General features: G+C 39.0%; 1 protein-coding gene across 1 annotated transcript in view; it reads right to left on the bottom strand.

The window, feature by feature from the left end:
• Window positions 1–25,993, bottom strand: part of slit3 (slit guidance ligand 3) — a 382,174-nt gene that overhangs the window by 332,282 nt on the left and 23,899 nt on the right. Inside the window, 2 exon segments of the mRNA NM_001079270.1 lie at window positions 15,819–15,890; window positions 17,268–17,339. Of these exon segments, the coding sequence (NP_001072738.1) occupies window positions 15,819–15,890; window positions 17,268–17,339 (144 nt within the window).

Below are 25,993 nucleotides of genomic sequence, written 5' to 3'. Positions count from 1 at the left end.
CATGAGGTGTCATCAAGTCCACCACAAAGCTCCAAAGTTGGTCCCCATTTTCAACCCAGAAAACGATCTCCCCGCATGCATTAGTTCCCACTCTCTTTATCCCCATATGCCTTAAAGAAACCACAGGGGTAGCACCCACATATATTCTAAAACTTGCATTTAGAAACCATATATTTATTATAATGCTGCAAGCCCCCAGGATAAGTAGGGTGATGTAGAAAGAAGCCAGAAAGAGCTAGAAGATGGCTCTCATTCAATTTGAGATAATTTAGGTGAATTTCATTGCGGAATATAGATAGATGTTTCATGTGGACCAGTTGCATCTTCCCTTAGAGCTGGAGGATACTGGGACTATGTTTACTAGACAGGTGGTGGTGAAGGAAGTGATGTCACTGAATGATAGCTGGTCCAAACAGGGCCGTCATCAGGGGGGGAGTGGGGGTACTGTTGTGCAGGGCCCCTGAAAGTCTTCTTTGGAAGGGGGCCCAGGCTCATTGCAAAAGTTATGTAAATTGTGTAAGTTACGCATAAGGTTACGTTAAAACTTAGAGGACAATGAAAGGTTAATATAAATTAAAAGTAAGTCTAAAGGCATTCTTTTTAAGTACTTACTGCATATCTAAATTCCCAGATCCCTGCTTGCTTCTCTGAGATATGGTGCTGGCAGCCTATAGAAGTGTGAAGCCTACAGTGACATCACTGAAATCTCTCTCCCCTTCCTGTAGGTGCCAGCGGCAGCCTTCCTATTCTCTGAGCATGTGTGTAACTTGATCCTGTCTCCTGTTCTGAGCTACACATGCCCACCAGCCAATCAGAAGTGGATCTGCCGGGGGGGCGAGGGAATGAAACACATGTGCAGTATGAAGCAAGGAGGGAAAGGAAGGGAGAATACTTTTTAAAGATGGCTGCCTGTTCAGGAAAACAGATAGAAAATGTGAAGTAAGTGTGACTGAGTAAATATTTGAAATTGCCTAGAAACGTAGGTAACTCATGTACAAGCAAAGGACAATGCAGAGAAGGGGCAAAAGCAGTGTCGGACTGACCCACCGGGATACCAGAAAAACTCCTTCTGCTCTATCCATTTGGCTTATTTCCTGGTCATTCCCTATTTCTGTATGAAAACAAAGAGGCTAAATAGACGGAATTGTAAGATAAACTATTTATATGAACTGCTTATTATAGTGAAAAATCATCTGTTAATTTTAGAAGCTATTTACTACATTTTATTAATGCCTCCTACATGCACATTCTAGCAGTGTCGGACTGAGATACCAGGGGCCCACCAGAAAACCCTGGACCATGGGCCCACTCTCTAAACTTTAATTCTTCTTCTCCTCCCTCAAACTCTTTATTATCCTAGTCTCTTTTCTCTTCATACTATACTCTATTCTTCCATCTATCAGGCTTCCTTGTTCCCATACAGAAATAGAGAATGGCCATGAAATAGGCTAAATAGATAGAAGCAAAAGGGCCCACTGACACCTGGGCCCAGCGGGAGTTTTCCTGGTATCCTGGTGGGCCAGTCCGACATTGCATTCTAGCAGTGAAATGACTGGTTACTGGGCCCCACAGCAACATCATTGGATCCCTACACTTACACAATTTACGTAATTTACGTAAACTTACGCTACTTTCAAAGAAACTCATGTAACTGGAATATAAACTCCACTGACCCCCCCCCATTTAAAATACTGACATTATTATTTTACTATTTTTTTTAATTACTGCTAACTAGTTATTGAGGCCCACAGCAAGATCATTGGGGCCCCTAAACTTACGCAGTTTACATAACTAATGGGAAAACGTCCATAACTTCCATATTATGCAATGACAGTGCAGCACAGAGGTGGGTGGCAAGGGGTTAAACTTAGGGCAAACTCCACTGACCCCCAATAAACTGAATGATTTATTAGCACATTAATCAATGGAACTCTTAATATGAACGACTTATTGTAAAGTAACATCAGCTGTTTATATTTCACACACAAGGGGCGCGGACAAAATTTGGGTACTGCACACATGTGTTCATGGGGGTCCCATATAAATAACCTGTACGGTGCCCCAGAGTTTCTGATGGCGACCCTGGGTCCAAACTGTCATGTTTGTGCAGACAATCTTTGTGTATATGGACTGCTAAAGACAAAAGGACACTTTTTAACCTAGAAAATGCAGCTGATCATGTGCTAGGGTCTGAGCAAGAGACTGTGAGCTACATGGGATCACTTATTTATCATCTGAGTGGGGCCTCAGAGACCACAAGACACCCCCATCCCCAAAAAGGAGAAGTATGGGTAAATCAGAATGTTAATGGGTGGGACGTAACTAATAATAACTCTCCACCTAAGCAACATATCATTGTGTTACATTGGTTTGAACATTAAATGCTTTATAGTGATTTTACTTGCACATTTCCTCCTTGCTTGGCTGTTGTGTTTTGAAGGATGGCCTTGCCAAACAGGGTATGGTTTGATACAGTTCCCATGTGTTTATCATTCAGCTCACAGTTATTGTGATAGTTGGCATGTACCAAAAGAAATATATTAAATAAAAAAAATCCCAATATCCTGTAGCTCTAATTGAGAAATAATTGTACTGTTATACGTTAAAAAACAAATAATTTGCTAATTAAAATTCTCCTTGGCAAATGCATGTATATATCTGTAACCTGACCTGGGGCAAGAGAAGAAGGGATTGCATAATTTGCACACACTTTGTTAGTTGAAAGCTTATGAATGTACAAAGACCTTGCCTTGAAACGGCTCCTCAGCCTTATAAAATATGCCCTGTGTAAGAGCTCCTCCATGGCTAATGGTGGTCATACACAGGCAGATTAAGCTGCTGATCTAGGACCTTCAGACAAATTTGGCAGATTATTTGTATGTATATGGACTGTCCAATGGGCCAACCCTTCCAATATCTGGTCAAAAATTGGGCAAATGTCGATCGAGTAGGTTTGATTTTCCTAGTAGATTAAGGACCAGATTGGCTTGATGGTGCTGCCCTTGATCTGGCAGCCTCAAGGTGGGTGTCGGGATTAGCCCAATGTCACCCAATTTAGGAAAGATCCAATTGTTTGGTGACCTCACCAAATGAATGGATCTTATAGTGTAAGGGCAGCTTAAGCCAAGGATACACCAGGAAATTTGAAAATCTAATTCTAAAATGGCTTGGAGAAGCTTCTTACAGTCACCTACAAACCTCTAGGATGCTTTCCTAAACAAGAATTCAGCAGTTGTGGTCCACTGCCACAAGTAACTTTATCCTTATGGATAAATGCACAGCAGTTTAATTTACCACACTGACGTGCGACAAAATGTCTATGGTAAGACATTATGACTAATACCTATAACTAATACCCACTGCCTAAAACTAACCTAAAGTGCTCTTGCAAACACTTATCTGGCAACTGGTGCCTAGAGACATACTAGCCTACATTTCCAAGTGAGAATGCATGAGTATTTTAATTTGCATTGAGTATTGTCTGATAGCAGACAATGGGGAAGATTTTGGGATACTTTACACTACCCGCCCATGCTACTAAAACTGGAATCACTTGCCACTGCCCCAAAATTACTGTAACCAGGGCAATGAACAATTCTCCCACCCAGGATAATTGATGATTAGTTTTTTCATGTCTGCTCTGTAATTGGAGACCTGGTCCAAGTCATTGTTATTACCAGACAATTACATCTTTATACATGGGAACAAAGAAGCTGTTATGCTGATATGTAATTTACTTTTACTACAGACAATTTGAGACTTCTGTGCCAAGTCAGTTCAGGCAATAAGAATGCATTTAATATCTCCCATTACAATTACAGCAACAAGCAAATGAGCAGATACTATAGTTCAGAGTTTGTAAATGCAAAACTTAGTAGCCACTACAATTTAAATAGGGCAGTGTACTCTATACTATACTACATATTGTTTAGCATGAAAGCATGGATGCAATAAGTAGGGCTTGAACTGGATATACTTCTCGCCTTTTATTTATATCACAAAAAAATCATATTTTTTATTAATGGAGCTACTCCATATTTGGTCCTTGTGAGATAGCTTATTAGACAACTAGCGCTTAAATATCCCCCACACTGCATAACAGACCTCTTTTTAGGGCTGTGACAGACAGGGAGATGAGTCGCCCGCAACAAATCTCCCTTGTCGCGGGCGACTAATCTCCCAGAAATGCCATCCCACCGGCTAGAAGGTAAATCGCCGGTGGGATGGCATACGCGGCGCCGCGATTTCCCGAAGGCAACTTCCACGATTTCGGGAAATCGCGGCGCCACGTTTGCCATCCCACCGGAGATTTACATTCTAGCCAGTGGGATGGCATTTCGGGGAGATTAGTCACCCGGGACAAGGGAGATTTGTCGCACGGCGACTAATCTCCCCGTCTGCCACGGCCCTTAATTGTGCATTGGTAATCTAATAATCAGACTTGCAAAGGCCAAACATGGAGGAGCTTCAGTTTCCCTGTTTAGCTCAAGAAATAACAAAAGATTTTACATAATTAAAACAATAGAAAAATAGTATGTTCAACACAAGCCCTATTCATTGTACTCATGTTGCACAAAGGGATATTCTGCCCCTTTAAAGCCTGTTTAGTTCAGTGGTTACCTTAGCAATCATCATAGGTATGTGTTATCACATACATATAACAGTTATTCCAGTTTATAAATCTATTTGATAAAAAAGAATGATCAAAAAAAAATCACACATTGCTGTCTGAATGCCAGGCATTGTTGGTTAGATTCCAGCAGATTTATTTTAGGCACAAGCCCACTGCAAAATGCTGGTGTAAAAAAGAGCGAGCCCTTGGAAAATGCTGTGTAAATAACAGTGTTTGCCATTGCTGCATTCTACACCATTCCTTACAGAGCTTCTAATACTGCAATTTTCTTGCCGTCTGACTTTTTAACATTGACTTGAATAAAGGTGGCCATACACAGGCCGATTCTAGCTGCCAATATTGTCCCTTAGACCGATTTGGCAGCTAATCGGCCCGTATAGGGGCACTAGCGATGGGCCTGCCCGACCGATATCTGGCCTGAAATCGGGCAGGTTAAAAAATTTAGTCAGATCAGGGACCACATCGGCTCATTGATGCTGTAACAGCTCTGAGGTGGTGCAAAATAAAGGGTACATTTTAGCATTTATACGGTGTAAATACATAATATACAGTGTACAGGTATCGGACCCCTTATCCAGAAACCCTTAGCAGACTTAAGGCAGGAGATCCAAATTATGGAAAGATCCCTTATCCAGAAAACCCCAGGTCTCAAGCATTCTGGATAACGGGTCCCATACCTGTACTATGAGTCTTTTTAATGCATGAGTACAGGAACTGTGATCACATTTCTTTTTTCCTAAAATTTTTAACTTGCTTCAAAATGTGATTTGAAACTCTTCCTGCCATGTATCCATGACTTTAAAAGATTTGTGATTTTTTTTTTTAATAAATGCATAAAATCATGGGGAAAAAATGCCCACATCTTCTATGACCCCAGCAGTTATCATAAACTTCTCATATAGTTCTCACAGCACATGAGATGGAAATGCAGGGGGATGGGGGGCAGCACTGGATTTGCAGCCTTAGGTGGCAGGGAAGACAAAAGTGCCCCTGAGCATAGACTGCCTGAAACCCAGGGAATCTGAAAACCTCTGCTTGAAATTTAAGCCAGTTCCACCTCCAATGAGAGTTGTCAGTTTTGACACCGGAAGATTAATGTGCCCCTGACAGTTGCAATAATCTTTTCCACTGATGATAACTTTTAAAGTTTCACTAACCGCAAAGCTTAATTGTGCTTTGTATAGGAGGAACCTGGTTTCTGGGATTCAGCCAATTCTCACCCCTAACAAATACAAATGAATATAAGCAATTTATACTGAGTACAGCTATAGGATCTATTATCTGGAATGCTTGGAATCTGGGGTTTTCCATAACATGGATCACCATAATTCAAGTCAACTAAATATTATTTAATTAAACCCAGTTTTGCCTCCAATAAGGATTTATTATATCTTAGTTGGGATCAAGTACAAGGTACTGTTTTATTACTACAGAGAGAAAGGTAATAGTTTTTAAAAATTAGAATTATTTGCACAAAATGGAATCTGTGGGAAACGGCCACCCGTAAGTTTTCCATGTAAGGGATTTCATACCTGTACAAAGAATGATTAATGCAAGTAGAATCTTTGATAGTAGCCTATCAGTACTTGACATATTTGGGCTGCGGCAGTGATATGCTGTAATACTGTAATAATATTTCTCTCTCTTTTATGAAATTGTTTGTTAGAGTAACACCTGGCTCCTAGGGAAGAATTTATAGCATAATCCGCTCCGTACCATTCCACTGCCTGTGGGCCTGAATAAATACAGGAATGATTGTCAGTACCATGTGCAGCGTGCCAACAACTGACATTTACATTTCTGGCAACCAAACTTCCTCCATGCTGGACGGTGCAAAACACATACCAAGGATGCTGGATGGAGAGGGACACATGAAAACTTGACTGGGTTATTGCAAATAAGAAATGAACACATTTTCCTAGAAGATAAAGCTTTCATTCAAGATCCGGCAGCCATGGAATTATAATGGATTCTTGGCGCTAGCAGAAAAAACTGAAAGGGAGGGCCCAGCATTTACCTGTCTGTGATGGAGCACCAGGGAGCAAACAGGCTCCATATTTTTCTTTTCCTCCTTTTTTTTTTTTAATTCCTCCCTTCTGTCCCTTCCTTGTTTTTTGTTTGTTTCTTTACACCTCTTGATTAATGAGCTTTTTGTTTATGCCATAGGTTGCACACAGAAGGTTGTGTTACTACTGACTGATGCTCTCTATGTTGTTGTTTGCCATGCAACACTTAATGATACCGGTCATTTAACACCATTACCAGATCATCATGCTGTTTACTTTATTTCTGTATGAACTTTCTGAAGTGCGAAAATAAATACAAATATTCAAGTGCACCCCCCCCAAAAAAAAAGCCTCTGTTTGGCTAAATACTCTTAATAAACACATTCCTAGCAATGACTGAGCGGTTCAGCTTGAGCCCATTAATATCACCGGGAATGTATATGAAAGCACTTCACAGTATCAGCTGCTTAATATGGATTTACATTGAATAGTGTGTTATTATGCTAGCTTCAATGGCCTTGCAGAAGGCATGGATACAATGTATTACTGTTTACACTGCCAGGAGTGGAACATAAAGGCCACTTAAGTCAAATTGAAGTCATGAAGCCTGTATTTAGCTACTGATTAGAAGTCAAGAGAACAGAGCCCTTTTGCTGTGCTCAAGTACCAAACCCGGTCACGCGCCACACACACACACACAGATTTAACATTGCACACTTAAATTACATTTTTTCTTCCTATTGATTCAAATCTAGCTAACTGTCAGCACTTTAGCTGCCTAAATTTGGGTCATAATTCCCCTCCCCCCCCCAAATGAGTGAAGTCGAGACCAAATGATGTAAATGTAACCTTAAGGCTTTAGCTTTCACGACCCAGTTTTTTTCCCCCCTAACACTGCGACATTGTGCGAAACTACAAGCCCCGTTTGCTGAATGTGACCAAATTGAATTAGGAGGGATTATCATAACTAAACACAAATGTCAATACTTCTGTAAAAGTTTATGCTTTCTGCTCCTAAAAGAGGTGTTTTTCCTCCGCATAATGATTCCAATTAAGTTCTGTTGAACAGCTGTGGGTTTCATTTGGAGGAGAAGTTGTAGCCAAACGATACCAGCGTGAAACCCTGCGACAAATTAAGCAGAAGGCTCAGAGTTGTGCGAGTGGATGCGTGTGTGTTTTTTCCCTTTGCACCTGCCTTATATTGCCATTTTTTTCAATGTGTTTCCTCATTTTGTTTTAAATTACATCATTCTGTTCACAATTCTACTTACCCAGTCGGAAATGGACCACCAAAGACTGCCTACAATGTGTGCAGGGAAACCATGACCAGTTTACAGTTTACCTCCCGTTAACCTTAGATTTTAGCCCACCTATTTTGACACCCATACTTTCAGGACTACTGCATAAAAGAATTATATAAATGCCATGTACAATATAGGCTGGCTGCCAAAAATGTGATTGTGAATATGTGAGACACTGAAGGAGTCTTTCACAAAGCAAAAAGGCTAAATTCAGCAATTTTACTGCACTTTTCACACTGTGTGGGTTAGGGAGCGTCAGGACAATTTGTATCCAGCAGTGTAGAGCGCAGCAATCCTGGGAACACTAATGCTCTGTAAGTAAGCACTAAGGGGGGCGCTCTTGCTTGCACTAACGCAGTGGAAGGAAATGATCCCTAATGTGATAGAGTTTTATGGCAGTAACACTCTAGGGGGCACATTTACTAACCCACAAATCCGAATTGGAAAAATTCTGATTGGAAAACGAGCATTTTGCGACTTTTTCGTATTTTTTGCGTTTTTTTCGTCGCTGTTACGACTTTTCGTAAATTGTCGCAACTTTTTCGTAACCATTACGACTTGCGCGAAAAGTCGCGACTTTTTTGTGGCCGTTACGATTTGCTCGTATCTTGTCACGACTTTTTCGTATTGAGCGCTCGTAAGCGGCGGGCGAAACTTTCAGACATAGCATGATTTTGGAAGCCTCCCATAGGACTCAATGGCACTCTGCAGCTCCAACCTGGCCCAAGAAAAGTCACCGTACTGAAGCTTGAATGAATCCAAAACTTTCGTACTCGGCGCAAAAGCTGCAAAAAAGTCGCGACTTTTCGCACAAGTCGTAGCGCTACGAAAAAGTCGCAACATTTTGCGAAACATTCGTAATGGCTACGAAAAAGTCGCGACAATTTCCGAAAAAATCTCAAAATACCGATCATTACGAAAAAAACGCATTCGGACGCCTTCGGACCGTTCGTGGATTAGTAAATCAGCCCCTAGGTAAGTTAACTGCTGTTACTTCTACTGTTATATATATATATATATATATATATATATGCCCCAATATAATTTCCATTAAGGATATACAGTTATGGGACCCCTTATCCAGAAACCCATTATCCAGAATGCTCCAAATTACAGGGAAGCCCACTTTTTTTTTAACCAAATAATTTTAATTAATAAAAATGATTTCCTTATTCACTGTAATAATAAAACAGTGCTTTGTATTTGATGGTAGCTAAGCTGCACGAGTCCATATTGGTGGCAAAACAATCCTATTGGATTTATTTAATGTTAAAATGATTTTTAGCAGACTTAAGGTATATACTTAAGGTATAGTGATCCAAATAACAGAACGATCCTCAATCTGGAAATCTGGCATTACGGATAACAGATACTATACCTGTTCACTATTAGAAAATGATTTATTAATATAATATGAAGTTAAAATAATGTAGTGTATCTACTTCTGATTATTATTATTCTTAGTTTGGGGAATTGTATTGCAATATGTGTAATATTTGGGCAGTACTAGTAACCCACAGCAATCAATCAGTTAGCAATTACTGGGTCAGTGCACTTATGAAGGCAGACGACAGTTTGGTTGCTATAAGATCCTGCTAATATATGGAACCCTTCTGCTCTTACGTTTGCATAATGACGGCTGCACACCCACGTGTTTATGCATGACACAAAATGTGTGAAAATGCTCATGGATTGAAACCATGCTATTAGCACTTCTGTGTAACTGTATTATCATGGGTGACTTTTAGTGCATCTTCTTTAATAGACATCAATATTTAAATCTCTCTCTATAAAAAGAACAAAATGTGCCGTTTTGTACTACTCTACAAGCTACAGTGCAGACACTGTCTGCACCTCTCAAACAATTGCACAGTAATGGATTTGCACATTTGGAAAGAAGCAGGGCTGCTCTGAGGAAGTATATGGCAACTACGCTTTATAAGTGGCTGCTCAGGGCCAGAACAAGGGGTAGCCAGAACAGGCCTGTGCCTAGGACACAAAAGTGGTGGTGGGGTGCCAAGCGTGTACCTCTTCTGTCACCTACCCCTTGTCTTTGTAGGGATGTGGTTTTTCTGACAGGGTAGTGAGCTAATATACCATACCCCCTAAGTGGGCACTGTCAACTAAGCAGTTTGGGACCATATGATTAATAATGGCGGCTCTCCTGTTATTCTCCAACTAGCTAAAAAAAAAAAAAAGTGGTTGCAAAAGCTGTTCCAGTTTAAAACCTCAAAGTCCTATTCAGGTCTGGACTGGGATTTAAAATAGGCCCTGGCATTCAAGTACACAGAGGCCCAAAATAGCCATCACAGACCCAATAAATAGTGACTGTCTATGGCATTTTACAGCAGTCCCTTTTTGGACTGTAGAATCCACAGTTTGTCAGTCCGGGCCTGGTCCTACCTCCAGCACAAATCGGCACATGGCACTGTTCTTCTTCGTCACCTTACAACTGTGCTGGATCTAGGGTTGCCACTATTTGCTGGTACTATCTCCAGGCGGGGGTGGGGTGGGGAGTGATGTCACTGGGTGGGACAATGATGTCATGTGGGTGGGACTGTGATGTCAGGGGGGGTGGCTATGATGTGTCGGTATCATAGAGTCCTGCCAGTTCTCCAAATTGGGGAAACCGGGCAGGCAGTTTTGACATAGACAGCTCTTTCAAAAACCGGTCTGTCTGGCTCAAAACTGGACAGGTGGCAACCCTAGCTGTATAATATAAGCATTGCACTGCAACTAACAGAGATTCAATGATTGTTTTAAAAGAGAATAAGCCATTCAGTTATGCCACATTTGGCTAGAGTTGTAAAATCTATGCAGTTTGCACCAAAGTCTCCTTACAGACACAGTGAGGCGAGGCATTATTATTGTTATTTCTTATCTTTCTATCCAGACCCACTCCTATTCATCTTTCATCCTGACAGCTATACAAATGCCCGCTTGCTAGAGAGCCAAGTATTCACAGTGTCGTTTCCATTTGAAACTGAAGAGCCACACAACAAAAAGATCAATCTCAAAAAGACAAAACCACCCTAACGACTTACTGCAAATTGTCTTAGCATGTCACTGTCATAATAACAGGTGCAGTAATTGTAAAGTAAAATTTCCTGTTTAGCTTAAAAAAATCACTATTATATATTTGAATTACTTTTTAGATTAGCTTTTGATTACATTTTAGATGATCCCCATATTAAAGGGATACTGTCATGATTTTTATGGTAAACTTTTTATTTCTAAATTACACTGTTTACATAGCAAATAATTCACTCTCCCATTTAAAATTTTACTCTTGAACCAACAAGTGTTTTTTTTAGCTGTAATATTGGTGTGTAGGCAGCCAGCGCTACAGATAACCTATTGTTTCTCCTACTCCCATGTAACTGGAGGAGTCCCAAGCCGGACTTGGATTTCTTACTATTGAGTGCTATTCTGATACCTACTGGGAGCTGCTATCTTGCTCCATTCCCATTGTTTTGCTTATCGAAGGGGGGTAATATCTCTCCAACTTGCAGCTCAGCAGTAAAGTGTGGCTGAAGTTTATCAGAGCACAGGTCACATGATGGTGGCACCCTGAGAAATTAAGAATATGGCTAGCCCTACGTGAAATTTCAAAATTAAATATAAAAAATCTGTTTGCACGCTTTAAAAAACAAAAACAAATGCAGGGTTCTGCTGGAGAAGCTCTATTACTGATGTGTGTGTGTTTTTAAACATGTTTTCCCATGACAGTATTCCTTTAAATTGCTTATAATTAACATACATGTATACCTGAGTCTATACCAACCCTTTACAATAAGGCAATGGAATAGGTGCTAATTATTTCCACATTTCTTTATAAAACATTAGTGACTCTTCCAGTGTTTTCAGAAAAGAATGTCAACTATTTTGAGCTGGCAAGCTTATAGCAAATCCCACATACCAGTCATTGCACACACACCAGCTCACTCACATACGCTCATTGGGAGGAAAACCAGAGGAATAAAACTTCAGAAAAATACCAGGATGAAAAACCAGAAAAGAATTGCATTATTTGTTTGTGATGATGTCTCTGAAGACTCGGTGTAATTGTTGCTCACGAAATAAATGAGGGCAGGTAACCATATCTGATAAGTTTGCAGATAATCCACTGGCCAGACGGAGCTGCCTAGGTATTATGATTGGCAAATGTTGATAAGAGCTGATGAGTGAGTTTTGGGTTTGATGTTCTCTTGCATCCCTTGCTTCATGACGGGATTGATGACCTTGTGTGGGACTTCCATCTTCATTTAATTACTTTTGGAAAGTTGCCCTTTTTTACAAACTAACATTAAAGTTTGATTTAAAAAAAACCCAAAAAACTATAGACTAGGACTAACATGAGTACATGCAGCAAATATTCACCATATGACGATTTGATGGTGAGTCGTTCCAAAATTCATCAAGTCTTGAGTTTAGGAATTAGGGGAATTAGGGACCCTCTTTTGCAATTTTGTGCGTCATGTCGGCACCCTAACAAATTTCAAGAGGTTTTTATACTTTCATTGTTGGAAAATTCTACTTTGTAAAATGTGGTTTCAAAAATGTCTTTATGGGTTAGAGGCAAAAGATGAACACTGTCCACCTCAAATCTTTTGTGTCCATTAATAAATATTCAACATGATTAACAGAGATCTTAAAAGAAAATGAATAAATTGAAAAAAAAATAAATATATATATATATAAGGATTAGTGGCACTAAAAATGTAGGGGTTTTTACATGCATTTAAATACAATGTGCTGTCACCCTGCACTGGGCAACAGGGCACACAATTACATAGTACAATTATTATTATTGTTTGTACTTTACATGAAGCCAACATATTCCACAGCACTTTACAGAAATGATACATCATTTAAATCAGTCCCTGTCATAGAGTTTATAATCTAAGCCTCTAGCACGAAATTTGAGTACCTGGAAATAAACCACAGATCATAGAAACTCCTTGTGGGTGGTGCCCTGTCTGGAAGTGAACCTAGACAAGGTAAGGCTACAAGGCAGCTGTGCTTTACATTGTACCAATATAGAATATAACTTAGAATATGATGGTTTTAGTCCTGATACAGGAACATTAGCAGGTCAAATGCCATGCATGTCTCTCTACAGAACTAAATAATGAAAACTGCTGTCATACATAATATTTGTTGCCAAGAAACAGTTGACTTGTATGTGTTGGATGAGCATTTACTAACTTTAAATGACAAAAATATATTTTTTTGCTTTATGGCTATATCAGCTGAATAGTCAACCATCTCTCTGTGTGGAACTTCTATGTTGAGCAAACAAAAAAAACTAGGTACAAAAGAAAAATGGATTCAGGATATTTACTGGGCAACAAGCAAATCATGGGGTTAGGGCTGCACAGGCGTCAAAAGCCTATCTGCCTTCAATCTATGTTCTGTTGTAAACAGCCCTATAATTTAAAGGGAAACGAAAGGCAAAATCACTTGGGGGTGCCAAAATGTTAGGCACCCCCAAGTGACTTTAACCGCTTACCTCGTACCCCGGGCTGGTGCCCCTGTTAGGAGAAAACAGCACCAGCCCGGGGCACCTGGAGCGGATCGCTTCCTTCTTCCGGCTTCCATTCCTGGAATGCCAGCGGTGGGCGCATGCGCAGTAGAGTGAAAAGCCGACTTTAATGTTTAAGTTCGGCTTTTCACTCTACTGCGCATGCGCACGCAGCGAATCAGGAAGAAGGAAGCACCGGCAGCTACCCCGGGCTGGTGCTGTTCCCTCCTCACAGGGGCACCAGCCCGGGGTAAAAGGTAGGTGGTCAAAGTCACTTGGGGGTGCCTAACATTTTGGCACCCCCAAGTGACTTTGACTTTCTTTTTAAGATATTAAAAAGAAAGGCTGGATAAAGGTCCCCACACACGTTAAGATTTGCTCGCTTGGTGAGATCGCCAAGGGAGCGGATCTTCACCCAATATCCCCATCTACGGGTAGGCGATATCGGGGAGCGTGTAGGCTAATTGGATCATTTGGCACCAGGGCCAATTATATTGGCGATAATGGGGCAGTGGGTTCGTCTGAACATTACAGTCGTGCAAGATAGCTTTAAGCAAACAATGCCAGTTCTAAATACCCATAATGCATTTTTGTGGCATAAACCATATCGTTTCTGGCTTGCTTCTGTGCATCTTTTTGTAAAACTACATACCAAATGCTATACATCTTAATGCCATCCTTATTTGACTAAATAATACGAACAGCAAATACATCTTTGGAGTAGATTACTAATCCAATTTAATAGTGTCTGTGGTTTTTTCAAACATGCAGCAAAGGCCTTTGAAATACCTAGGCAGTTAATCTTGCGATTCAAAATGTTTCCTAGTGCAATTTTTCAATTGACAGTTTATGTTTAGTCGTTACAATGGAATTTCCTGCGTTGGCCCAAGGTAATATTAGCATGAAGAGAATAATTGCAAAGTGTCTGAATACACAAATGTGATTTCTCCATTATCCCCCCAGCACCAGTTACAGTTTGTTGAAGGGCATTCAAAAGTTGCCAGTATCACGTCTTTATCTGACTGGCAAAGAAAAATAATTGTTGTGAGTGAGATGCTTTATTTCCCTGTCCTTGAAAAACTAATTTGAAAGAAAAAAAGGTTTCTCTAATAGCTCTGAAAAGCTTCCAGATGTACAGTAGACGAGGATAGGGATAGGAAAATGGCATTCTGTGTACTTCATGCACTGTAATTCTGTAGCTTATACTGAAGAGCATGATGAACAGGTTATAAGGAGAAATGAGGATGGAAGAGTTCTGCCTGTTGGGGCAATGGTACAGTTATTCAATTTATTGTGCCACAGGATCAAATCAACCTCTTTTTGCATCATGGTGTTTTCTTTCCATGGCTTTGCGTGCACACTACAGCTCATGTTAGTCTGATGCATCAATGTGCCCAATATTTGTGATGTCATAAAAATGTGTGATCTGTGTCCACTGATAGACTGGTCTGCTGACTGCAGGTCTATTATTGGTTGTTTGATGACTCCATACAGGTGCTGATTGATCAGCCAATCTGGTTTACCCTTGTGCCCAATCAGTTTTAGTGTAACTGCTCTGAAATATGGTCACCAAATTGCTTGCACAGGGTCCTCATGTTACAAGAGATTGTACAAATTGGAAGGAAAGTATCATCCATTACAATTCTCAGCTTTAATTTCTCTGGCTAGATATACAGTATATTTAACCATTTGAGAAAATATTGGTAGGAAAAAGTAATGAGACTTCATAGCCCTAGGCCATAAGGAACATTATTTTGTTGTAGTCCATATATACAGTCTAAATGGAACAAATGTTTGCCTATCAAATGAAAGCTTTATTACTGTGTTCTGTACCATTCAGAAATATTTCAAACCTGTAATATTTTAGTGGAACTTAAAGTCATCTGTACTCTGCTTCATTAGTTCTAAAACAGAGCCAACAATTAATAACATCTAAATCCTCTTCCATTTATTGTTTACACCATTGTCTGTGCTTAGACAGATTATATTCAGTGTACTATATAAGGCAATGATCCACTTACACACATTAACACCTTTCCTTCTCTTCTATGTGCCAACCAAAAAGAGCCCAATAGCAAATAGGTCACTTGCTTTCCCAATGCTTTACATTTTTCTGCACCTTCTCCTATCAACCTGGGCAGCCTGCTATTCACAATATTTTCATTCTCCTGCACTTACAGGGACCAGAAAGCCCTTTCAACTTGCACAGAAATCACTAGAGTTTTTCAAAGGAACAAAACTCCCACAAAAAAACCCAAAATGAACCATTGCTATCAAACATTTGTACACATTTTGCAAGAAAGCTGCTTTTTCTTTTCTCTGTAAAGATAAATATATTCTTAAGCTATACTTACATCCGTTCAAGTTGCTTTAAATCTTGGAAAGCTCCTCTTTCTATAATACTAATTTGATTGTCCTCCAAATGCCTGTAAACAAACAAACAAAAGTTTATACACTGTCTGCAGCAAACAGAAACAATTACTGACAAGAATGTCTCAAAAGGAGATGAAAAATGTAATTTCTACTATGTTCTATTCTCATACCTGGGTAGATAGCTCTAATTATTTGCTAATGCTAATTCCACATGCTAGAAAATGAATACTAATAAAACATGTTATGATGTTATCACATTAACCAATATAAAATAAATGCATATGAAAATGTCAAAAAAATCAGACCAGGCAATAAATCAGTTTTGGTTTCCAGGCCTGACAGAGATCAGCCTGTGTATATAGTCCTAGATCAAGAACTTTTTTAATACACAGTTGTGGGTCGGGGAATAAGGTTACCAGATTTGGTAAGTAAAATCTGGGAACAAGAAAGGGCCCTAAAAGTTTTATATCACACGTCCACTTATCCATTGATATACCCCTACTCAACATCAAATTAAAAAAAAGAAAAAAAGACAGAGGATCACTCCTTCCTTCCTCCTGCCCTGGAAAAGCAATGATTGGCTGGGGGGCAGTTCTGTTGCCAAGGGGACAGCTTTCAGACCCATGCTAGGGTCAATTTTACACAGGGACAGGGAATAGAAATAGTGTCAATCCCTTGTAATGGGAACTTATGGTAACATTGTGTGGACAATATTGTGCTAATGCAATTGTTTAGCCCTAGGGTTACAATGAATTACAATGAAGGGGGTATGAGCCATTGGAGCAAGGACCACATCAACGAGCTAATGCGATCCTTAATCCAATGGGTAAATCAAGCCTGCCAATCGATATCTAGCCAATTTGCAGTCACATATCTGTGCATTTGTATATCTGTGTTTGGCCGGCTTAAGTCCAAACTCAGGAATGGTTCTGAATGCTAGAAAAAGGTTTATGAACTTTGGAATCTCATTGGCATACACTCCCACATATTGTGGTGGATTACTTTACAAAGCAGAGCCACATGATGAGTCTGCATGAGATAAAAAAGAAAAGCAAATACCATACCAATAGTGAATTTTATTAAGACAATGAAAATTGGAATATATGCTCCTGTGTATGTGGGGTTTGCGTGTGTTGCTATAATGTCTAATGAAATCTTAATGAGCAGAATTATAAATAATTTGCAAACATTCCATAAATATCTGCCTTTCCATCAGTATATTTCTTGCTGTTTTCAATTGTTTGTTACTCCCCATCTGCCTGGTCTCATTCTCTTTCTAAATGTTCCCCACTGTGAGACTGCAGGGGCCTGTCTAACATATTCTGAATGTATTGCAATCCATGCACAGTTATAGTAATTAACAATAAAAAAAAAGAACTCGGCAGAAATAAAAAAAGAACTAGGCAAAATGCATTGTACAATTTACTTACAGCACTCGAAGGTTCTTCAGCCCCGCAAAATCGGTTTTTGTAATCCGCGTAATGTTATTTTTGTCCATATCCCTGTTAAAAAGGAACAGACAAATTTATAAGGAATAGGAATAGATTTATTATTTTAGATATTATTTTATACAAAAGTCAACCATTCCAGTATAAACATTATTAAGGTGTGTTTTAGAATATTTGTATTAGTCGAAACTTCACATATTTCTCATTCTTTGTTATTTAAAATCCTTATGCTCCTAGTAAAATTTGGCTGTAGGGGACAGAAAAGGAAGATATGAGAATAAATAACAGTAAGACTGCACCCATGGGAATTAAATGAGGAAGATGAACAATTTGGCAAAAGCTCAATTATTCTATGTTGTAACTATATATGTTGTCTTAAAATATGTACTATCGCCATATAATCTTGTTTTGATTTAGTAGATGGTTTAGACTCTGTTAGCTGATTTTGTTTCTGCCTGCAGGTTCTCTGTTTTAAAATGTACAATGCTCCTGCCGGCTTCACAGTGCTTTACAACTGGGAAGGGAAGGCCTGACATAAAACATTTGGTTGGTCCTTAGAGAGAGTGAAATTAGACATATTTTTGTTGTTCTTGTTGTGTATTTGAAGTTTCACTACATTGGCACCAGTTTGAAACCATATTCCTGCAGCAGCTAAACAGGGAGTTTTTGAGGATAGTTGTTTGGCACAATATTACTCTATACAGTGCAAGGCACACAAACAAGAATAATGCACTATCCTTCATTTTCCCTCTCATCTGAATGGATCTAATCTGGAAAATGCGTTCATTAACTTGGCTTGTGAGTTCATATATCAAAAGACAGATTAAGCAAATTTGTTATCAGAAGTATGTGTATCCAATGCCCAACCCAAGTGAGAAAAAACGAACACTGACTTCAATGCATATGGCTCAAGAAAAAACACAAGAAAATCCCACCTACTTACTCCAATGCATGAAAACAAATGCCCTTAAACTCCAATATATTTGGCATGAGAAAATTGTAAGAAAAAACTCTCTTCAATGCATTCAATGCAAAATGTCACCATTTTTCTGTAGTTTTGCAAATACCCCAGTGAAGCAATTCGCTAATCGCTATCTAGTACCTACTTATTGGACTAAGCATAGGCTGTTATCTAAAGCTGTCCCATTTGACTCCATCCTTAAACTGCATATACTATCAGTGTGTATCCTACAATAATGTGTTGCATCTAGGTGAATTTTGTGGTCAGAGAACCAGTTAATCCCATATCTGAAAAAATCTCATAAAACACTGGTAAAATGTTCTATACTGGTAAGATTTAAAACCATCCTATGATTACAGTAAATCAGTTGCAGACAATAATAATGAGAACAAAGACGTAATAATTAAGAAAACTGTGTCATATAAATCCAACCTCTGTATTCGGATCCGATCCAGGGAAGCTTATTTATGAAAATGTCAATTGGTGTTTCAAATAAACTCAAAATTTTACCAAACTCGAATGTTTGATTATCTATTAAAAATTTGTATCTAAAAGACCCCACCCTACTCATTATTTTTAATGGTTATACAAAAAAAAAATTAAAAACTTAAATTTTGCCCAGGACAACTCCCATTCATTCTGTATGAACTAGATGCTTTTAGATGCTGAAGTTTTACATTCAAGTTTTTTCTACATTTTATGCACTTAGTAAATATTGAACATTTGCGTTTTGGAAGCCCTAATTCAAATTTATGAGTTTTGGCTCAGTTTTAAATCACAGCATAAATTTGAATTTGAACGCTGACAAAAAATGACAAAATCCAAAAATTGAGCAAAAATCTTGAGCAAGAAAGCTCAATAAAACTGATAACTATCGGAAAATATTCAATTTTTTGAATCTGTTTCAGCCACCAATCCAGTTTTACAGAATCATTCACGATTGTTAAGGGTTATATATAAAATGTATGCAAATTCTTGTCATGTTTTCAAAATTTCCTAAGCTACGTTAGTGGCGCATACAGCAGCAAATTAAATGAAAATGATTAAAGAAAACCAAGTTAGATATTGTAGCTCTAATATACCACAATTACCTATGCATAAATTCAACATAATCATTTAAAGCTGGTAAAAATGTTTGTTTCCCACTACGTTAAGGAAAACATTGCGGCGAAACACATTTCAGGTATCTGAAAAAGATTTTATTCACTATTATTTTGCTCCCATGATACCGGTGCCAAGAGCGGAAATTCAACCGGATGAAACAAAAGTACAAGAGAGTCGGCTCCAGGAACATAAGATTATCCAGAATGAAATGTGTAGAGACCTAACCCTATGATTACTGCCTTGGGATAGCAGCGGGCAAAGGTCCAGAGACCACAGTTAACAATTTCCCCCAGCTTGGCATCTTTGTTTCGGCAGAGCTTAACTTGAAAAGAAGTAACGACTTAAACAAGAATTAAACAATATATCTGCAGCATTTGTCTATTTCTCAAAATAAGTGTACGAATTTGTAGGACTCATTTAAAAAAAAACAATATCTATCCATAGAATCAATGATGTTATCATTCTCTATAGTATTCAGGTCTCATTTGCCCAAGAGAAATAATTGCAGTAGAGAAATATTGTTCCCTAGGTAACTTTATATCAGCACAAAATGAAATGCTATGGATCTCTTTTAACCAGTCTGGTAATTATATATTAGCTTTGGAAAAGTATTTGCTAGTGACGATTTCTCTTTGTGGACACCAAGTGGTGTTGAATAAACCAATGACTAGCAGCTATGTGACTGATGGGAAAGAAAAACACGTGAAATCATGTCCTAAAGTGAACCCCTACCGCTCTTTCCCAATCCTGCAGTGCTATAAATTCACAATCACCGGCACAGCATCGTTTTCAGAAAACCCAAGGAAGCCTGGAGCAAGGAATGTAGGGGATATTTCCTAAAACACAAAATGGCTTGGGTCTCATCTTTATGCAATATTATTACAGAAATATACGGCAGCGAGTGCTATAGGTATGGTATGAAAGGAAGCCTTCACCACTAACAGAGCCATAGGGCCAAATGTGAACACTTTTCTTGTTAACCTGAATATTCAAAATACACACTGAAAGAGAGAATAGCAGGCAGTGCTAAATATATAGCTAAGGTGCCACTAAGGCATTCTTGCACTTACAGTATAGTGCAACTCTCTCCTCTCTCAAGTCATTTCTGAGGCATTTCATACACATCCATGCCAAGTCATTTGTATTAGTGGAAATGAGTGTTATCATTTATAGGCCAGCATCCAAAGATGGGTCACACTGTTTATTATGGGTCTCAATGATCATTTAACAACGATGAAATGTTATTCTACAATAAATAGTAATTAAACCAATCTTGTTCTAAACCTCTTTTTGGGTCACAAAGCTGATTTCCAAAACAAAAACTGTAGTACCATGTTAGCTAGAAGCTAAAATAATAAGTAAAAAACTCAAATACAAAAGTATTGTAGAAAATGATACCTATATTGGCTAACAATAAAAATACATTGCAAGCGTTCAGAGCTCTAAGGCCCCTTCATCAGGCAAAATACAAAGTTCCCATGTAAAAAAAAATTAGAAAAATCTAGGGACAAGTAGGTGGCTGTGTGGCCAGAGCATCAGAGGGGTAGAATATTGGCTGCAGTTGAAACATCAACATTTGAATTTGACATTTTACTGCGCTAAAAATCATGAAATTGAGCTTTAGAATCTGAAATGTTTGAGATTTATTAAAAGCAAAACCACCCCCCCAAAAAAACTCGAATAAAAAATATTCAGTGCTGCTGAGCTCATGTAGAAGTCAATTGGAGTTGTAATCTCAAAATTCAAGCTATTTTGCAATAGAAAGCTGGGGTCACATAAAGGGGGGGATAGTTATGACAAAAGATAAAAGACTTGCTTGCCAATGTCTTTCATTCCAGACTTTTAGAAATGCTTGTTTAATTAGTGATCTGTTTGTTGTTAGGCTTTACAGAAAGACACAGTAAGCAGAGAATGGAACTAGTATAGGCATGCACATCTGGATGCAGTCGTATGTACCAGCAATTCAGTGGCATCAGTCTTTTCATTACTTTAAAGGGGTTGTTCACCTTTGAGTTAACTTAGCATGATGTAGAGAGTGATATTCTGAGACAATTTGCAATTGGTCTTCATTTTTTATTATTTGTAGTTTTTTTAGTTATTTCATTCTCAGTTCAGGAGCTCTGCAGGTTGGAGTTTCAACAGCTATTTGGTTGCTAAGGTCCAAGTTACCTTAGCAACCAGGGGGTGGTTTGGATGAGAGGCTAGTTTATGAATAGGAGAGGACCTGATTAGAGAAAAAAGTTACAAAAATGAACAATAAAACTGTAGTTTTTGTATGTTCAGTGTATACACCCATTAACTGAACAGCAATAAATTAGCAAATTAATTTTGCCACTGACGAAAGTGTGAATTTTTCTGCAGTTATTCAAAAATTTGAAGTCCAATGAAAAATAGTGTTGTAAAACATGACAGTTTGTTCTTATTTGTGCTCATTTTTGTTTTACCCCTGTATTTTTTAAACATGTAATCCCCTGTACTGTTCACACCTCAGTGCCAACATTGTTTCACTGTATGTACTGCCTGCCCTATGCTGCCTGTGTGTATGGCACACACAGGCAGCATAGGGCAGACAGAGCATAGTACACACAGGCAGGGTAGGGCAGGCAGAGTATGGCATACACACACACAGGCTAGAGCAGGCAGAGTATAGCACACACAGGCAGCATAGGGTAGACAGAGCATGGTACACACAGGCAGCGTAGGGCAAACAGAGTATGGCACACACAGGCAGCATAGGGCAGGCAGAGTATGGCACACAGGCAGCATAGGAAAGGCAGAGTATGGCACACACAGACAGCATAGGGCAGGCAGAGTATGGTACACACAGGCAGCATAGGGCAGGCAGAGTATGGCACACACAGGCAGCATAGGGCAGGCAGAATATGACACACACAGGGTAGGGCAGACAGAGTATGGCACACAGAGTAGGGCAGGCAGAGTATGGCACAAACAGGCAGCATAGGGCAGGCATAGTATGGCACACACAGGCAGAGTAGGCTATATACTCTCCCTGCCCTACCCTGCCTATGTTTGCCATACTCTGTCTGCCCTATGCTGCTGTGTGTACCATACTTTGCCTGCCCTATGCTGTCTGTGTGTGCCATACTCTGCCTTTCCTATGCTGCCTGTGTGCCATACTCTGCCTGCCCTATGCTGCCTGTGTGTGCCATACTCTGCCTGCCCTATGCTGCCTGTGTGTGCCATACTCTGCCTGTCCTATGCTGCCTGTGGGAGTATACCTGACAGGGGTTTGTTGTGGGAGTGGCATTTGGAAATAGTCATTAAATGGTCCCTAAGGTGTGTAATGTACATGGCAGCTCTGAAACCAGTGTAATCTGCATCAGAATTTAAATATTGGCCCAATATAATCAGCTTATATGACAGGCCAGCCTCATTTTCTAATTTGCAACAATTCCTAAGCTTATTTTTTCAACAGCTGCCTAGAGCTCACTGAGCATGTGCAGTGTCACTGACAGAGAATTCAGGACAAGGAGCCCCTCTGACAACTTTGACGGCCTGGATCACTACTGTTATAGAGATGGTAAATCTTTAGGCTGATGCAATAAGCTCAGTATATAAAGTATAGCATTTTTAGCCATATTCATTTTAGGGTTTGATTTTCATTTAAACCTAAAGAGCTTTATTTTCTTTATATGTTACCATATTTAGAAGAAAAACCCCAGTTGAGGAGTAACAAATTTGATTATACATTCAATGCAATTTTTTGTCTGTTTTTTTGTGCTAAAGATTATGATAGAAAGGTATGGAACCTGTTATACAGAATGCTCGGCACTTGGGATTTTCCAGATAAGGTGATCTTTCTATAATTTGGATCTCCTTACCTTAAATCAACTAAAAAATAAACACTGAATAAACCCAATAGATTGTTTTTCCTCCAGTAAAATTATATATAAAAATATATATAATTATATATATATATATATATATATTAGTTGGGATCAAGTACAAGTTACTGTTTTATAATTACAGATAAAAAGGAAATCATTTTTAAAAATATTAATTATTTGATTAAAGTCTATGGGAGAAGGCCTTCCTGTAATGCGGAGGTTTCTGGATAATGGGTAACGGATTCCATACCTGTATATAAAATAACAAGCTTGCTCCCTAAAACCTTATATGAACACAATTTTTTTTTTTTATAAAAGTCCCAATCCATTTACACAGTTCTTAATAAATTATTCCCAGGAGTTTGCATGTAGTTGCATAGGTTGCTGAGAAAAAGAAAAAAAAAGAAAAGAGAAAGACAATAATCATTCATTCTTAATAGTTTACAACAGAAAGCTTTATTTTATAATTGATTGAAGCATATGCCATGATATTATATCCCATGGCCACACATACTCACACACACACAAAGTAGCACATTATGTTAAACATGACCATTTTTGTGTAGTGTCAAGCCAAGCTGAACATAATATGAAACTAGTCAGATTACACAGATGCCCTGAATAGATAGAACAACTTGTTTATCTACCTAGAGTATCATATTATCTCCTCCTCCCATTGTCATCTCAAGCTCTTACTTATGGTTTTATACCTATCAAAGACAGACTGTCCTCTTTTTATTTTCTAAAGAAGTCCCCTGGTGATTCTCAGCCAGGAAGCAACACAGTACACTATGAAGCAGATCAGGAGGAGCACGGAGTGTTTTCATTAAATTGAAATTATCATTAAAAATTAACAAATGTGCATTTAGTTGGCTCCTCTGGTACAGGGAATGCTCTGGTTGGGAAGAAGAGAAACTGCTGCTCTATAGTACTGATAACAAACCGTGCATTCCTCTTCACACCTCGGCAAGGAGACTATTCCCCAGCTACAACATCGGCATCTTTTGTACTCAACCAAAATATGTCATTCAGTCTGGGAAAACCTATTCATTCAAATTCCAATTAAATTACAAAGGAAGTTTGTGCATAGCCGTATATTTCCTCGATACTCGTGTCACTTTATCTGCTTCTTTAAGCCAAGATGACCCGTCCTGTGACCCTTTATGACAGATAGTCTGGTATCTTAGAACAGATGATGATTCCCAAGTGTCACATATCCTCTCATTGAAAGACTCAGGTTAGATTGTCTTGTTTCCAGCTAGAAGAGGTGTTATGCCTATGGCACACAGGTGCTATGGCCACCATTGCCGTCCAGTGGAAAGGCCGCATTTAATTGATTAATATTACAAGTGGTGACAGAAGGACAAAGGCATTTTCACTACCAGTAATGAAAGCTGAATGGCAGGCAAAACCCTCCCAGTGTCATTAGCTGAGGCACATTTCCAAAGATAGGCGCTAAGTTGTACAACTGTAGTTGCCCGTGGCACGGCAATTAGTCTACTGCTCGAAATTTAAACACTGCAGGTCTACATTCTAGCAACCTCAAAATCTTGTGTATCTGGCAGAATGTGGGGCCTAATGACCATGCCTTTGCACAGGCTACACAATTATAGATCATGAAGAGAAGGGGGAATGTGAGAAGTGCAGTGACATCTAGGAAGTGCTGAATGGAAAGTGAAAGTAACTAACTGCCCCACCTCTATGCCTAAGGCCATGCCCTAAGACATAGAGGCAAGGCAGGCAATATATGATTGACAGCTAAGCTTTTTAAATACATTTATAACAGGTATTTGGATTCCATGCTTAATGTGCAAAGGACTTTTATTATACAGCTTAATATATGTGGATCATGGGTCCTATGCTTTAATCACCTGCTGGCTAGTATAGGATTACAGCCTAGGTGCACATTTGCCTAGTGTTCATGTTTCCTACAAACCACCTCATTATGACGTCAACTGAGCTTTGGCATGTGAATTCCTGCACTTAATAATGTGATATACAATGAGAGCAAACTTTTTGTACCAATGTATAATTAAGTACTGTATGTTTATATCTGACTGCACCAAAATGCCTACAATGAACACAGTGACCCAAAGAAAGGGCATTAAGTGAAAGAATTTCAAAAATTCTGTAACAACACTGTGTAATGGCACGGAATGAAATTCTCCCATAATTTCAGCAACCATCTTCAAAATCTCAAGCAACCAGCCTTTCCTCTGAGTTTCAGCCAATGGCTAACTGAATAAGTTCAATGGAACCACTGTGATTGGATTTTAGTGGCTGTATTATCTTTAAGGGTTTAAAATGCCAGGGGATTCCCTACCATTAAGTCGAACAGAAGAAGCCAATTGAATGAGTGCAAAACATTTTCATAAATAGTCCAGAAAATCCAGTTGCTTCAGACGTATGTGTTGTATAGGCATCAGGGTTCATATTTTTATGTTTTACAATTTATCTATAGCAGAGAGAGTCCCAGGTGTTCATTTATTTTTCCTTCACTTAACACTTTCAGATATATTTGATGTCTGCCTGTTGTGGGATGCAATTGGCTTGGAACTGTGGCTCCTGGGTTATTTTTATGATGACCGTATTGCGCGGTCCAAAGGAAATCAACACTCTAACACTCCTATTGCAGCATGCTGTCCCTGTGCGGCATTGTTACTCCCATAGAAGCAGCTTCCAGGTCATTGGTACTGTTATTCAAAGATCGTTTTTCTTTTATGATTTATTTGAATAGCTTTCTCCTGGAGATGAAGATAAACAAACACCAAGAGAAATTGGCTAACGCAATGATA

Source organism: Xenopus tropicalis, chromosome 3, assembly GCF_000004195.4.
Source record: "Xenopus tropicalis strain Nigerian chromosome 3, UCB_Xtro_10.0, whole genome shotgun sequence".
Taxonomy (NCBI): Eukaryota; Metazoa; Chordata; class Amphibia; order Anura; family Pipidae; genus Xenopus; species Xenopus tropicalis.
The sequence above is the reverse complement of the archived record's forward strand: the minus strand, read 5'-3'. Positions and strand labels throughout refer to the sequence as shown.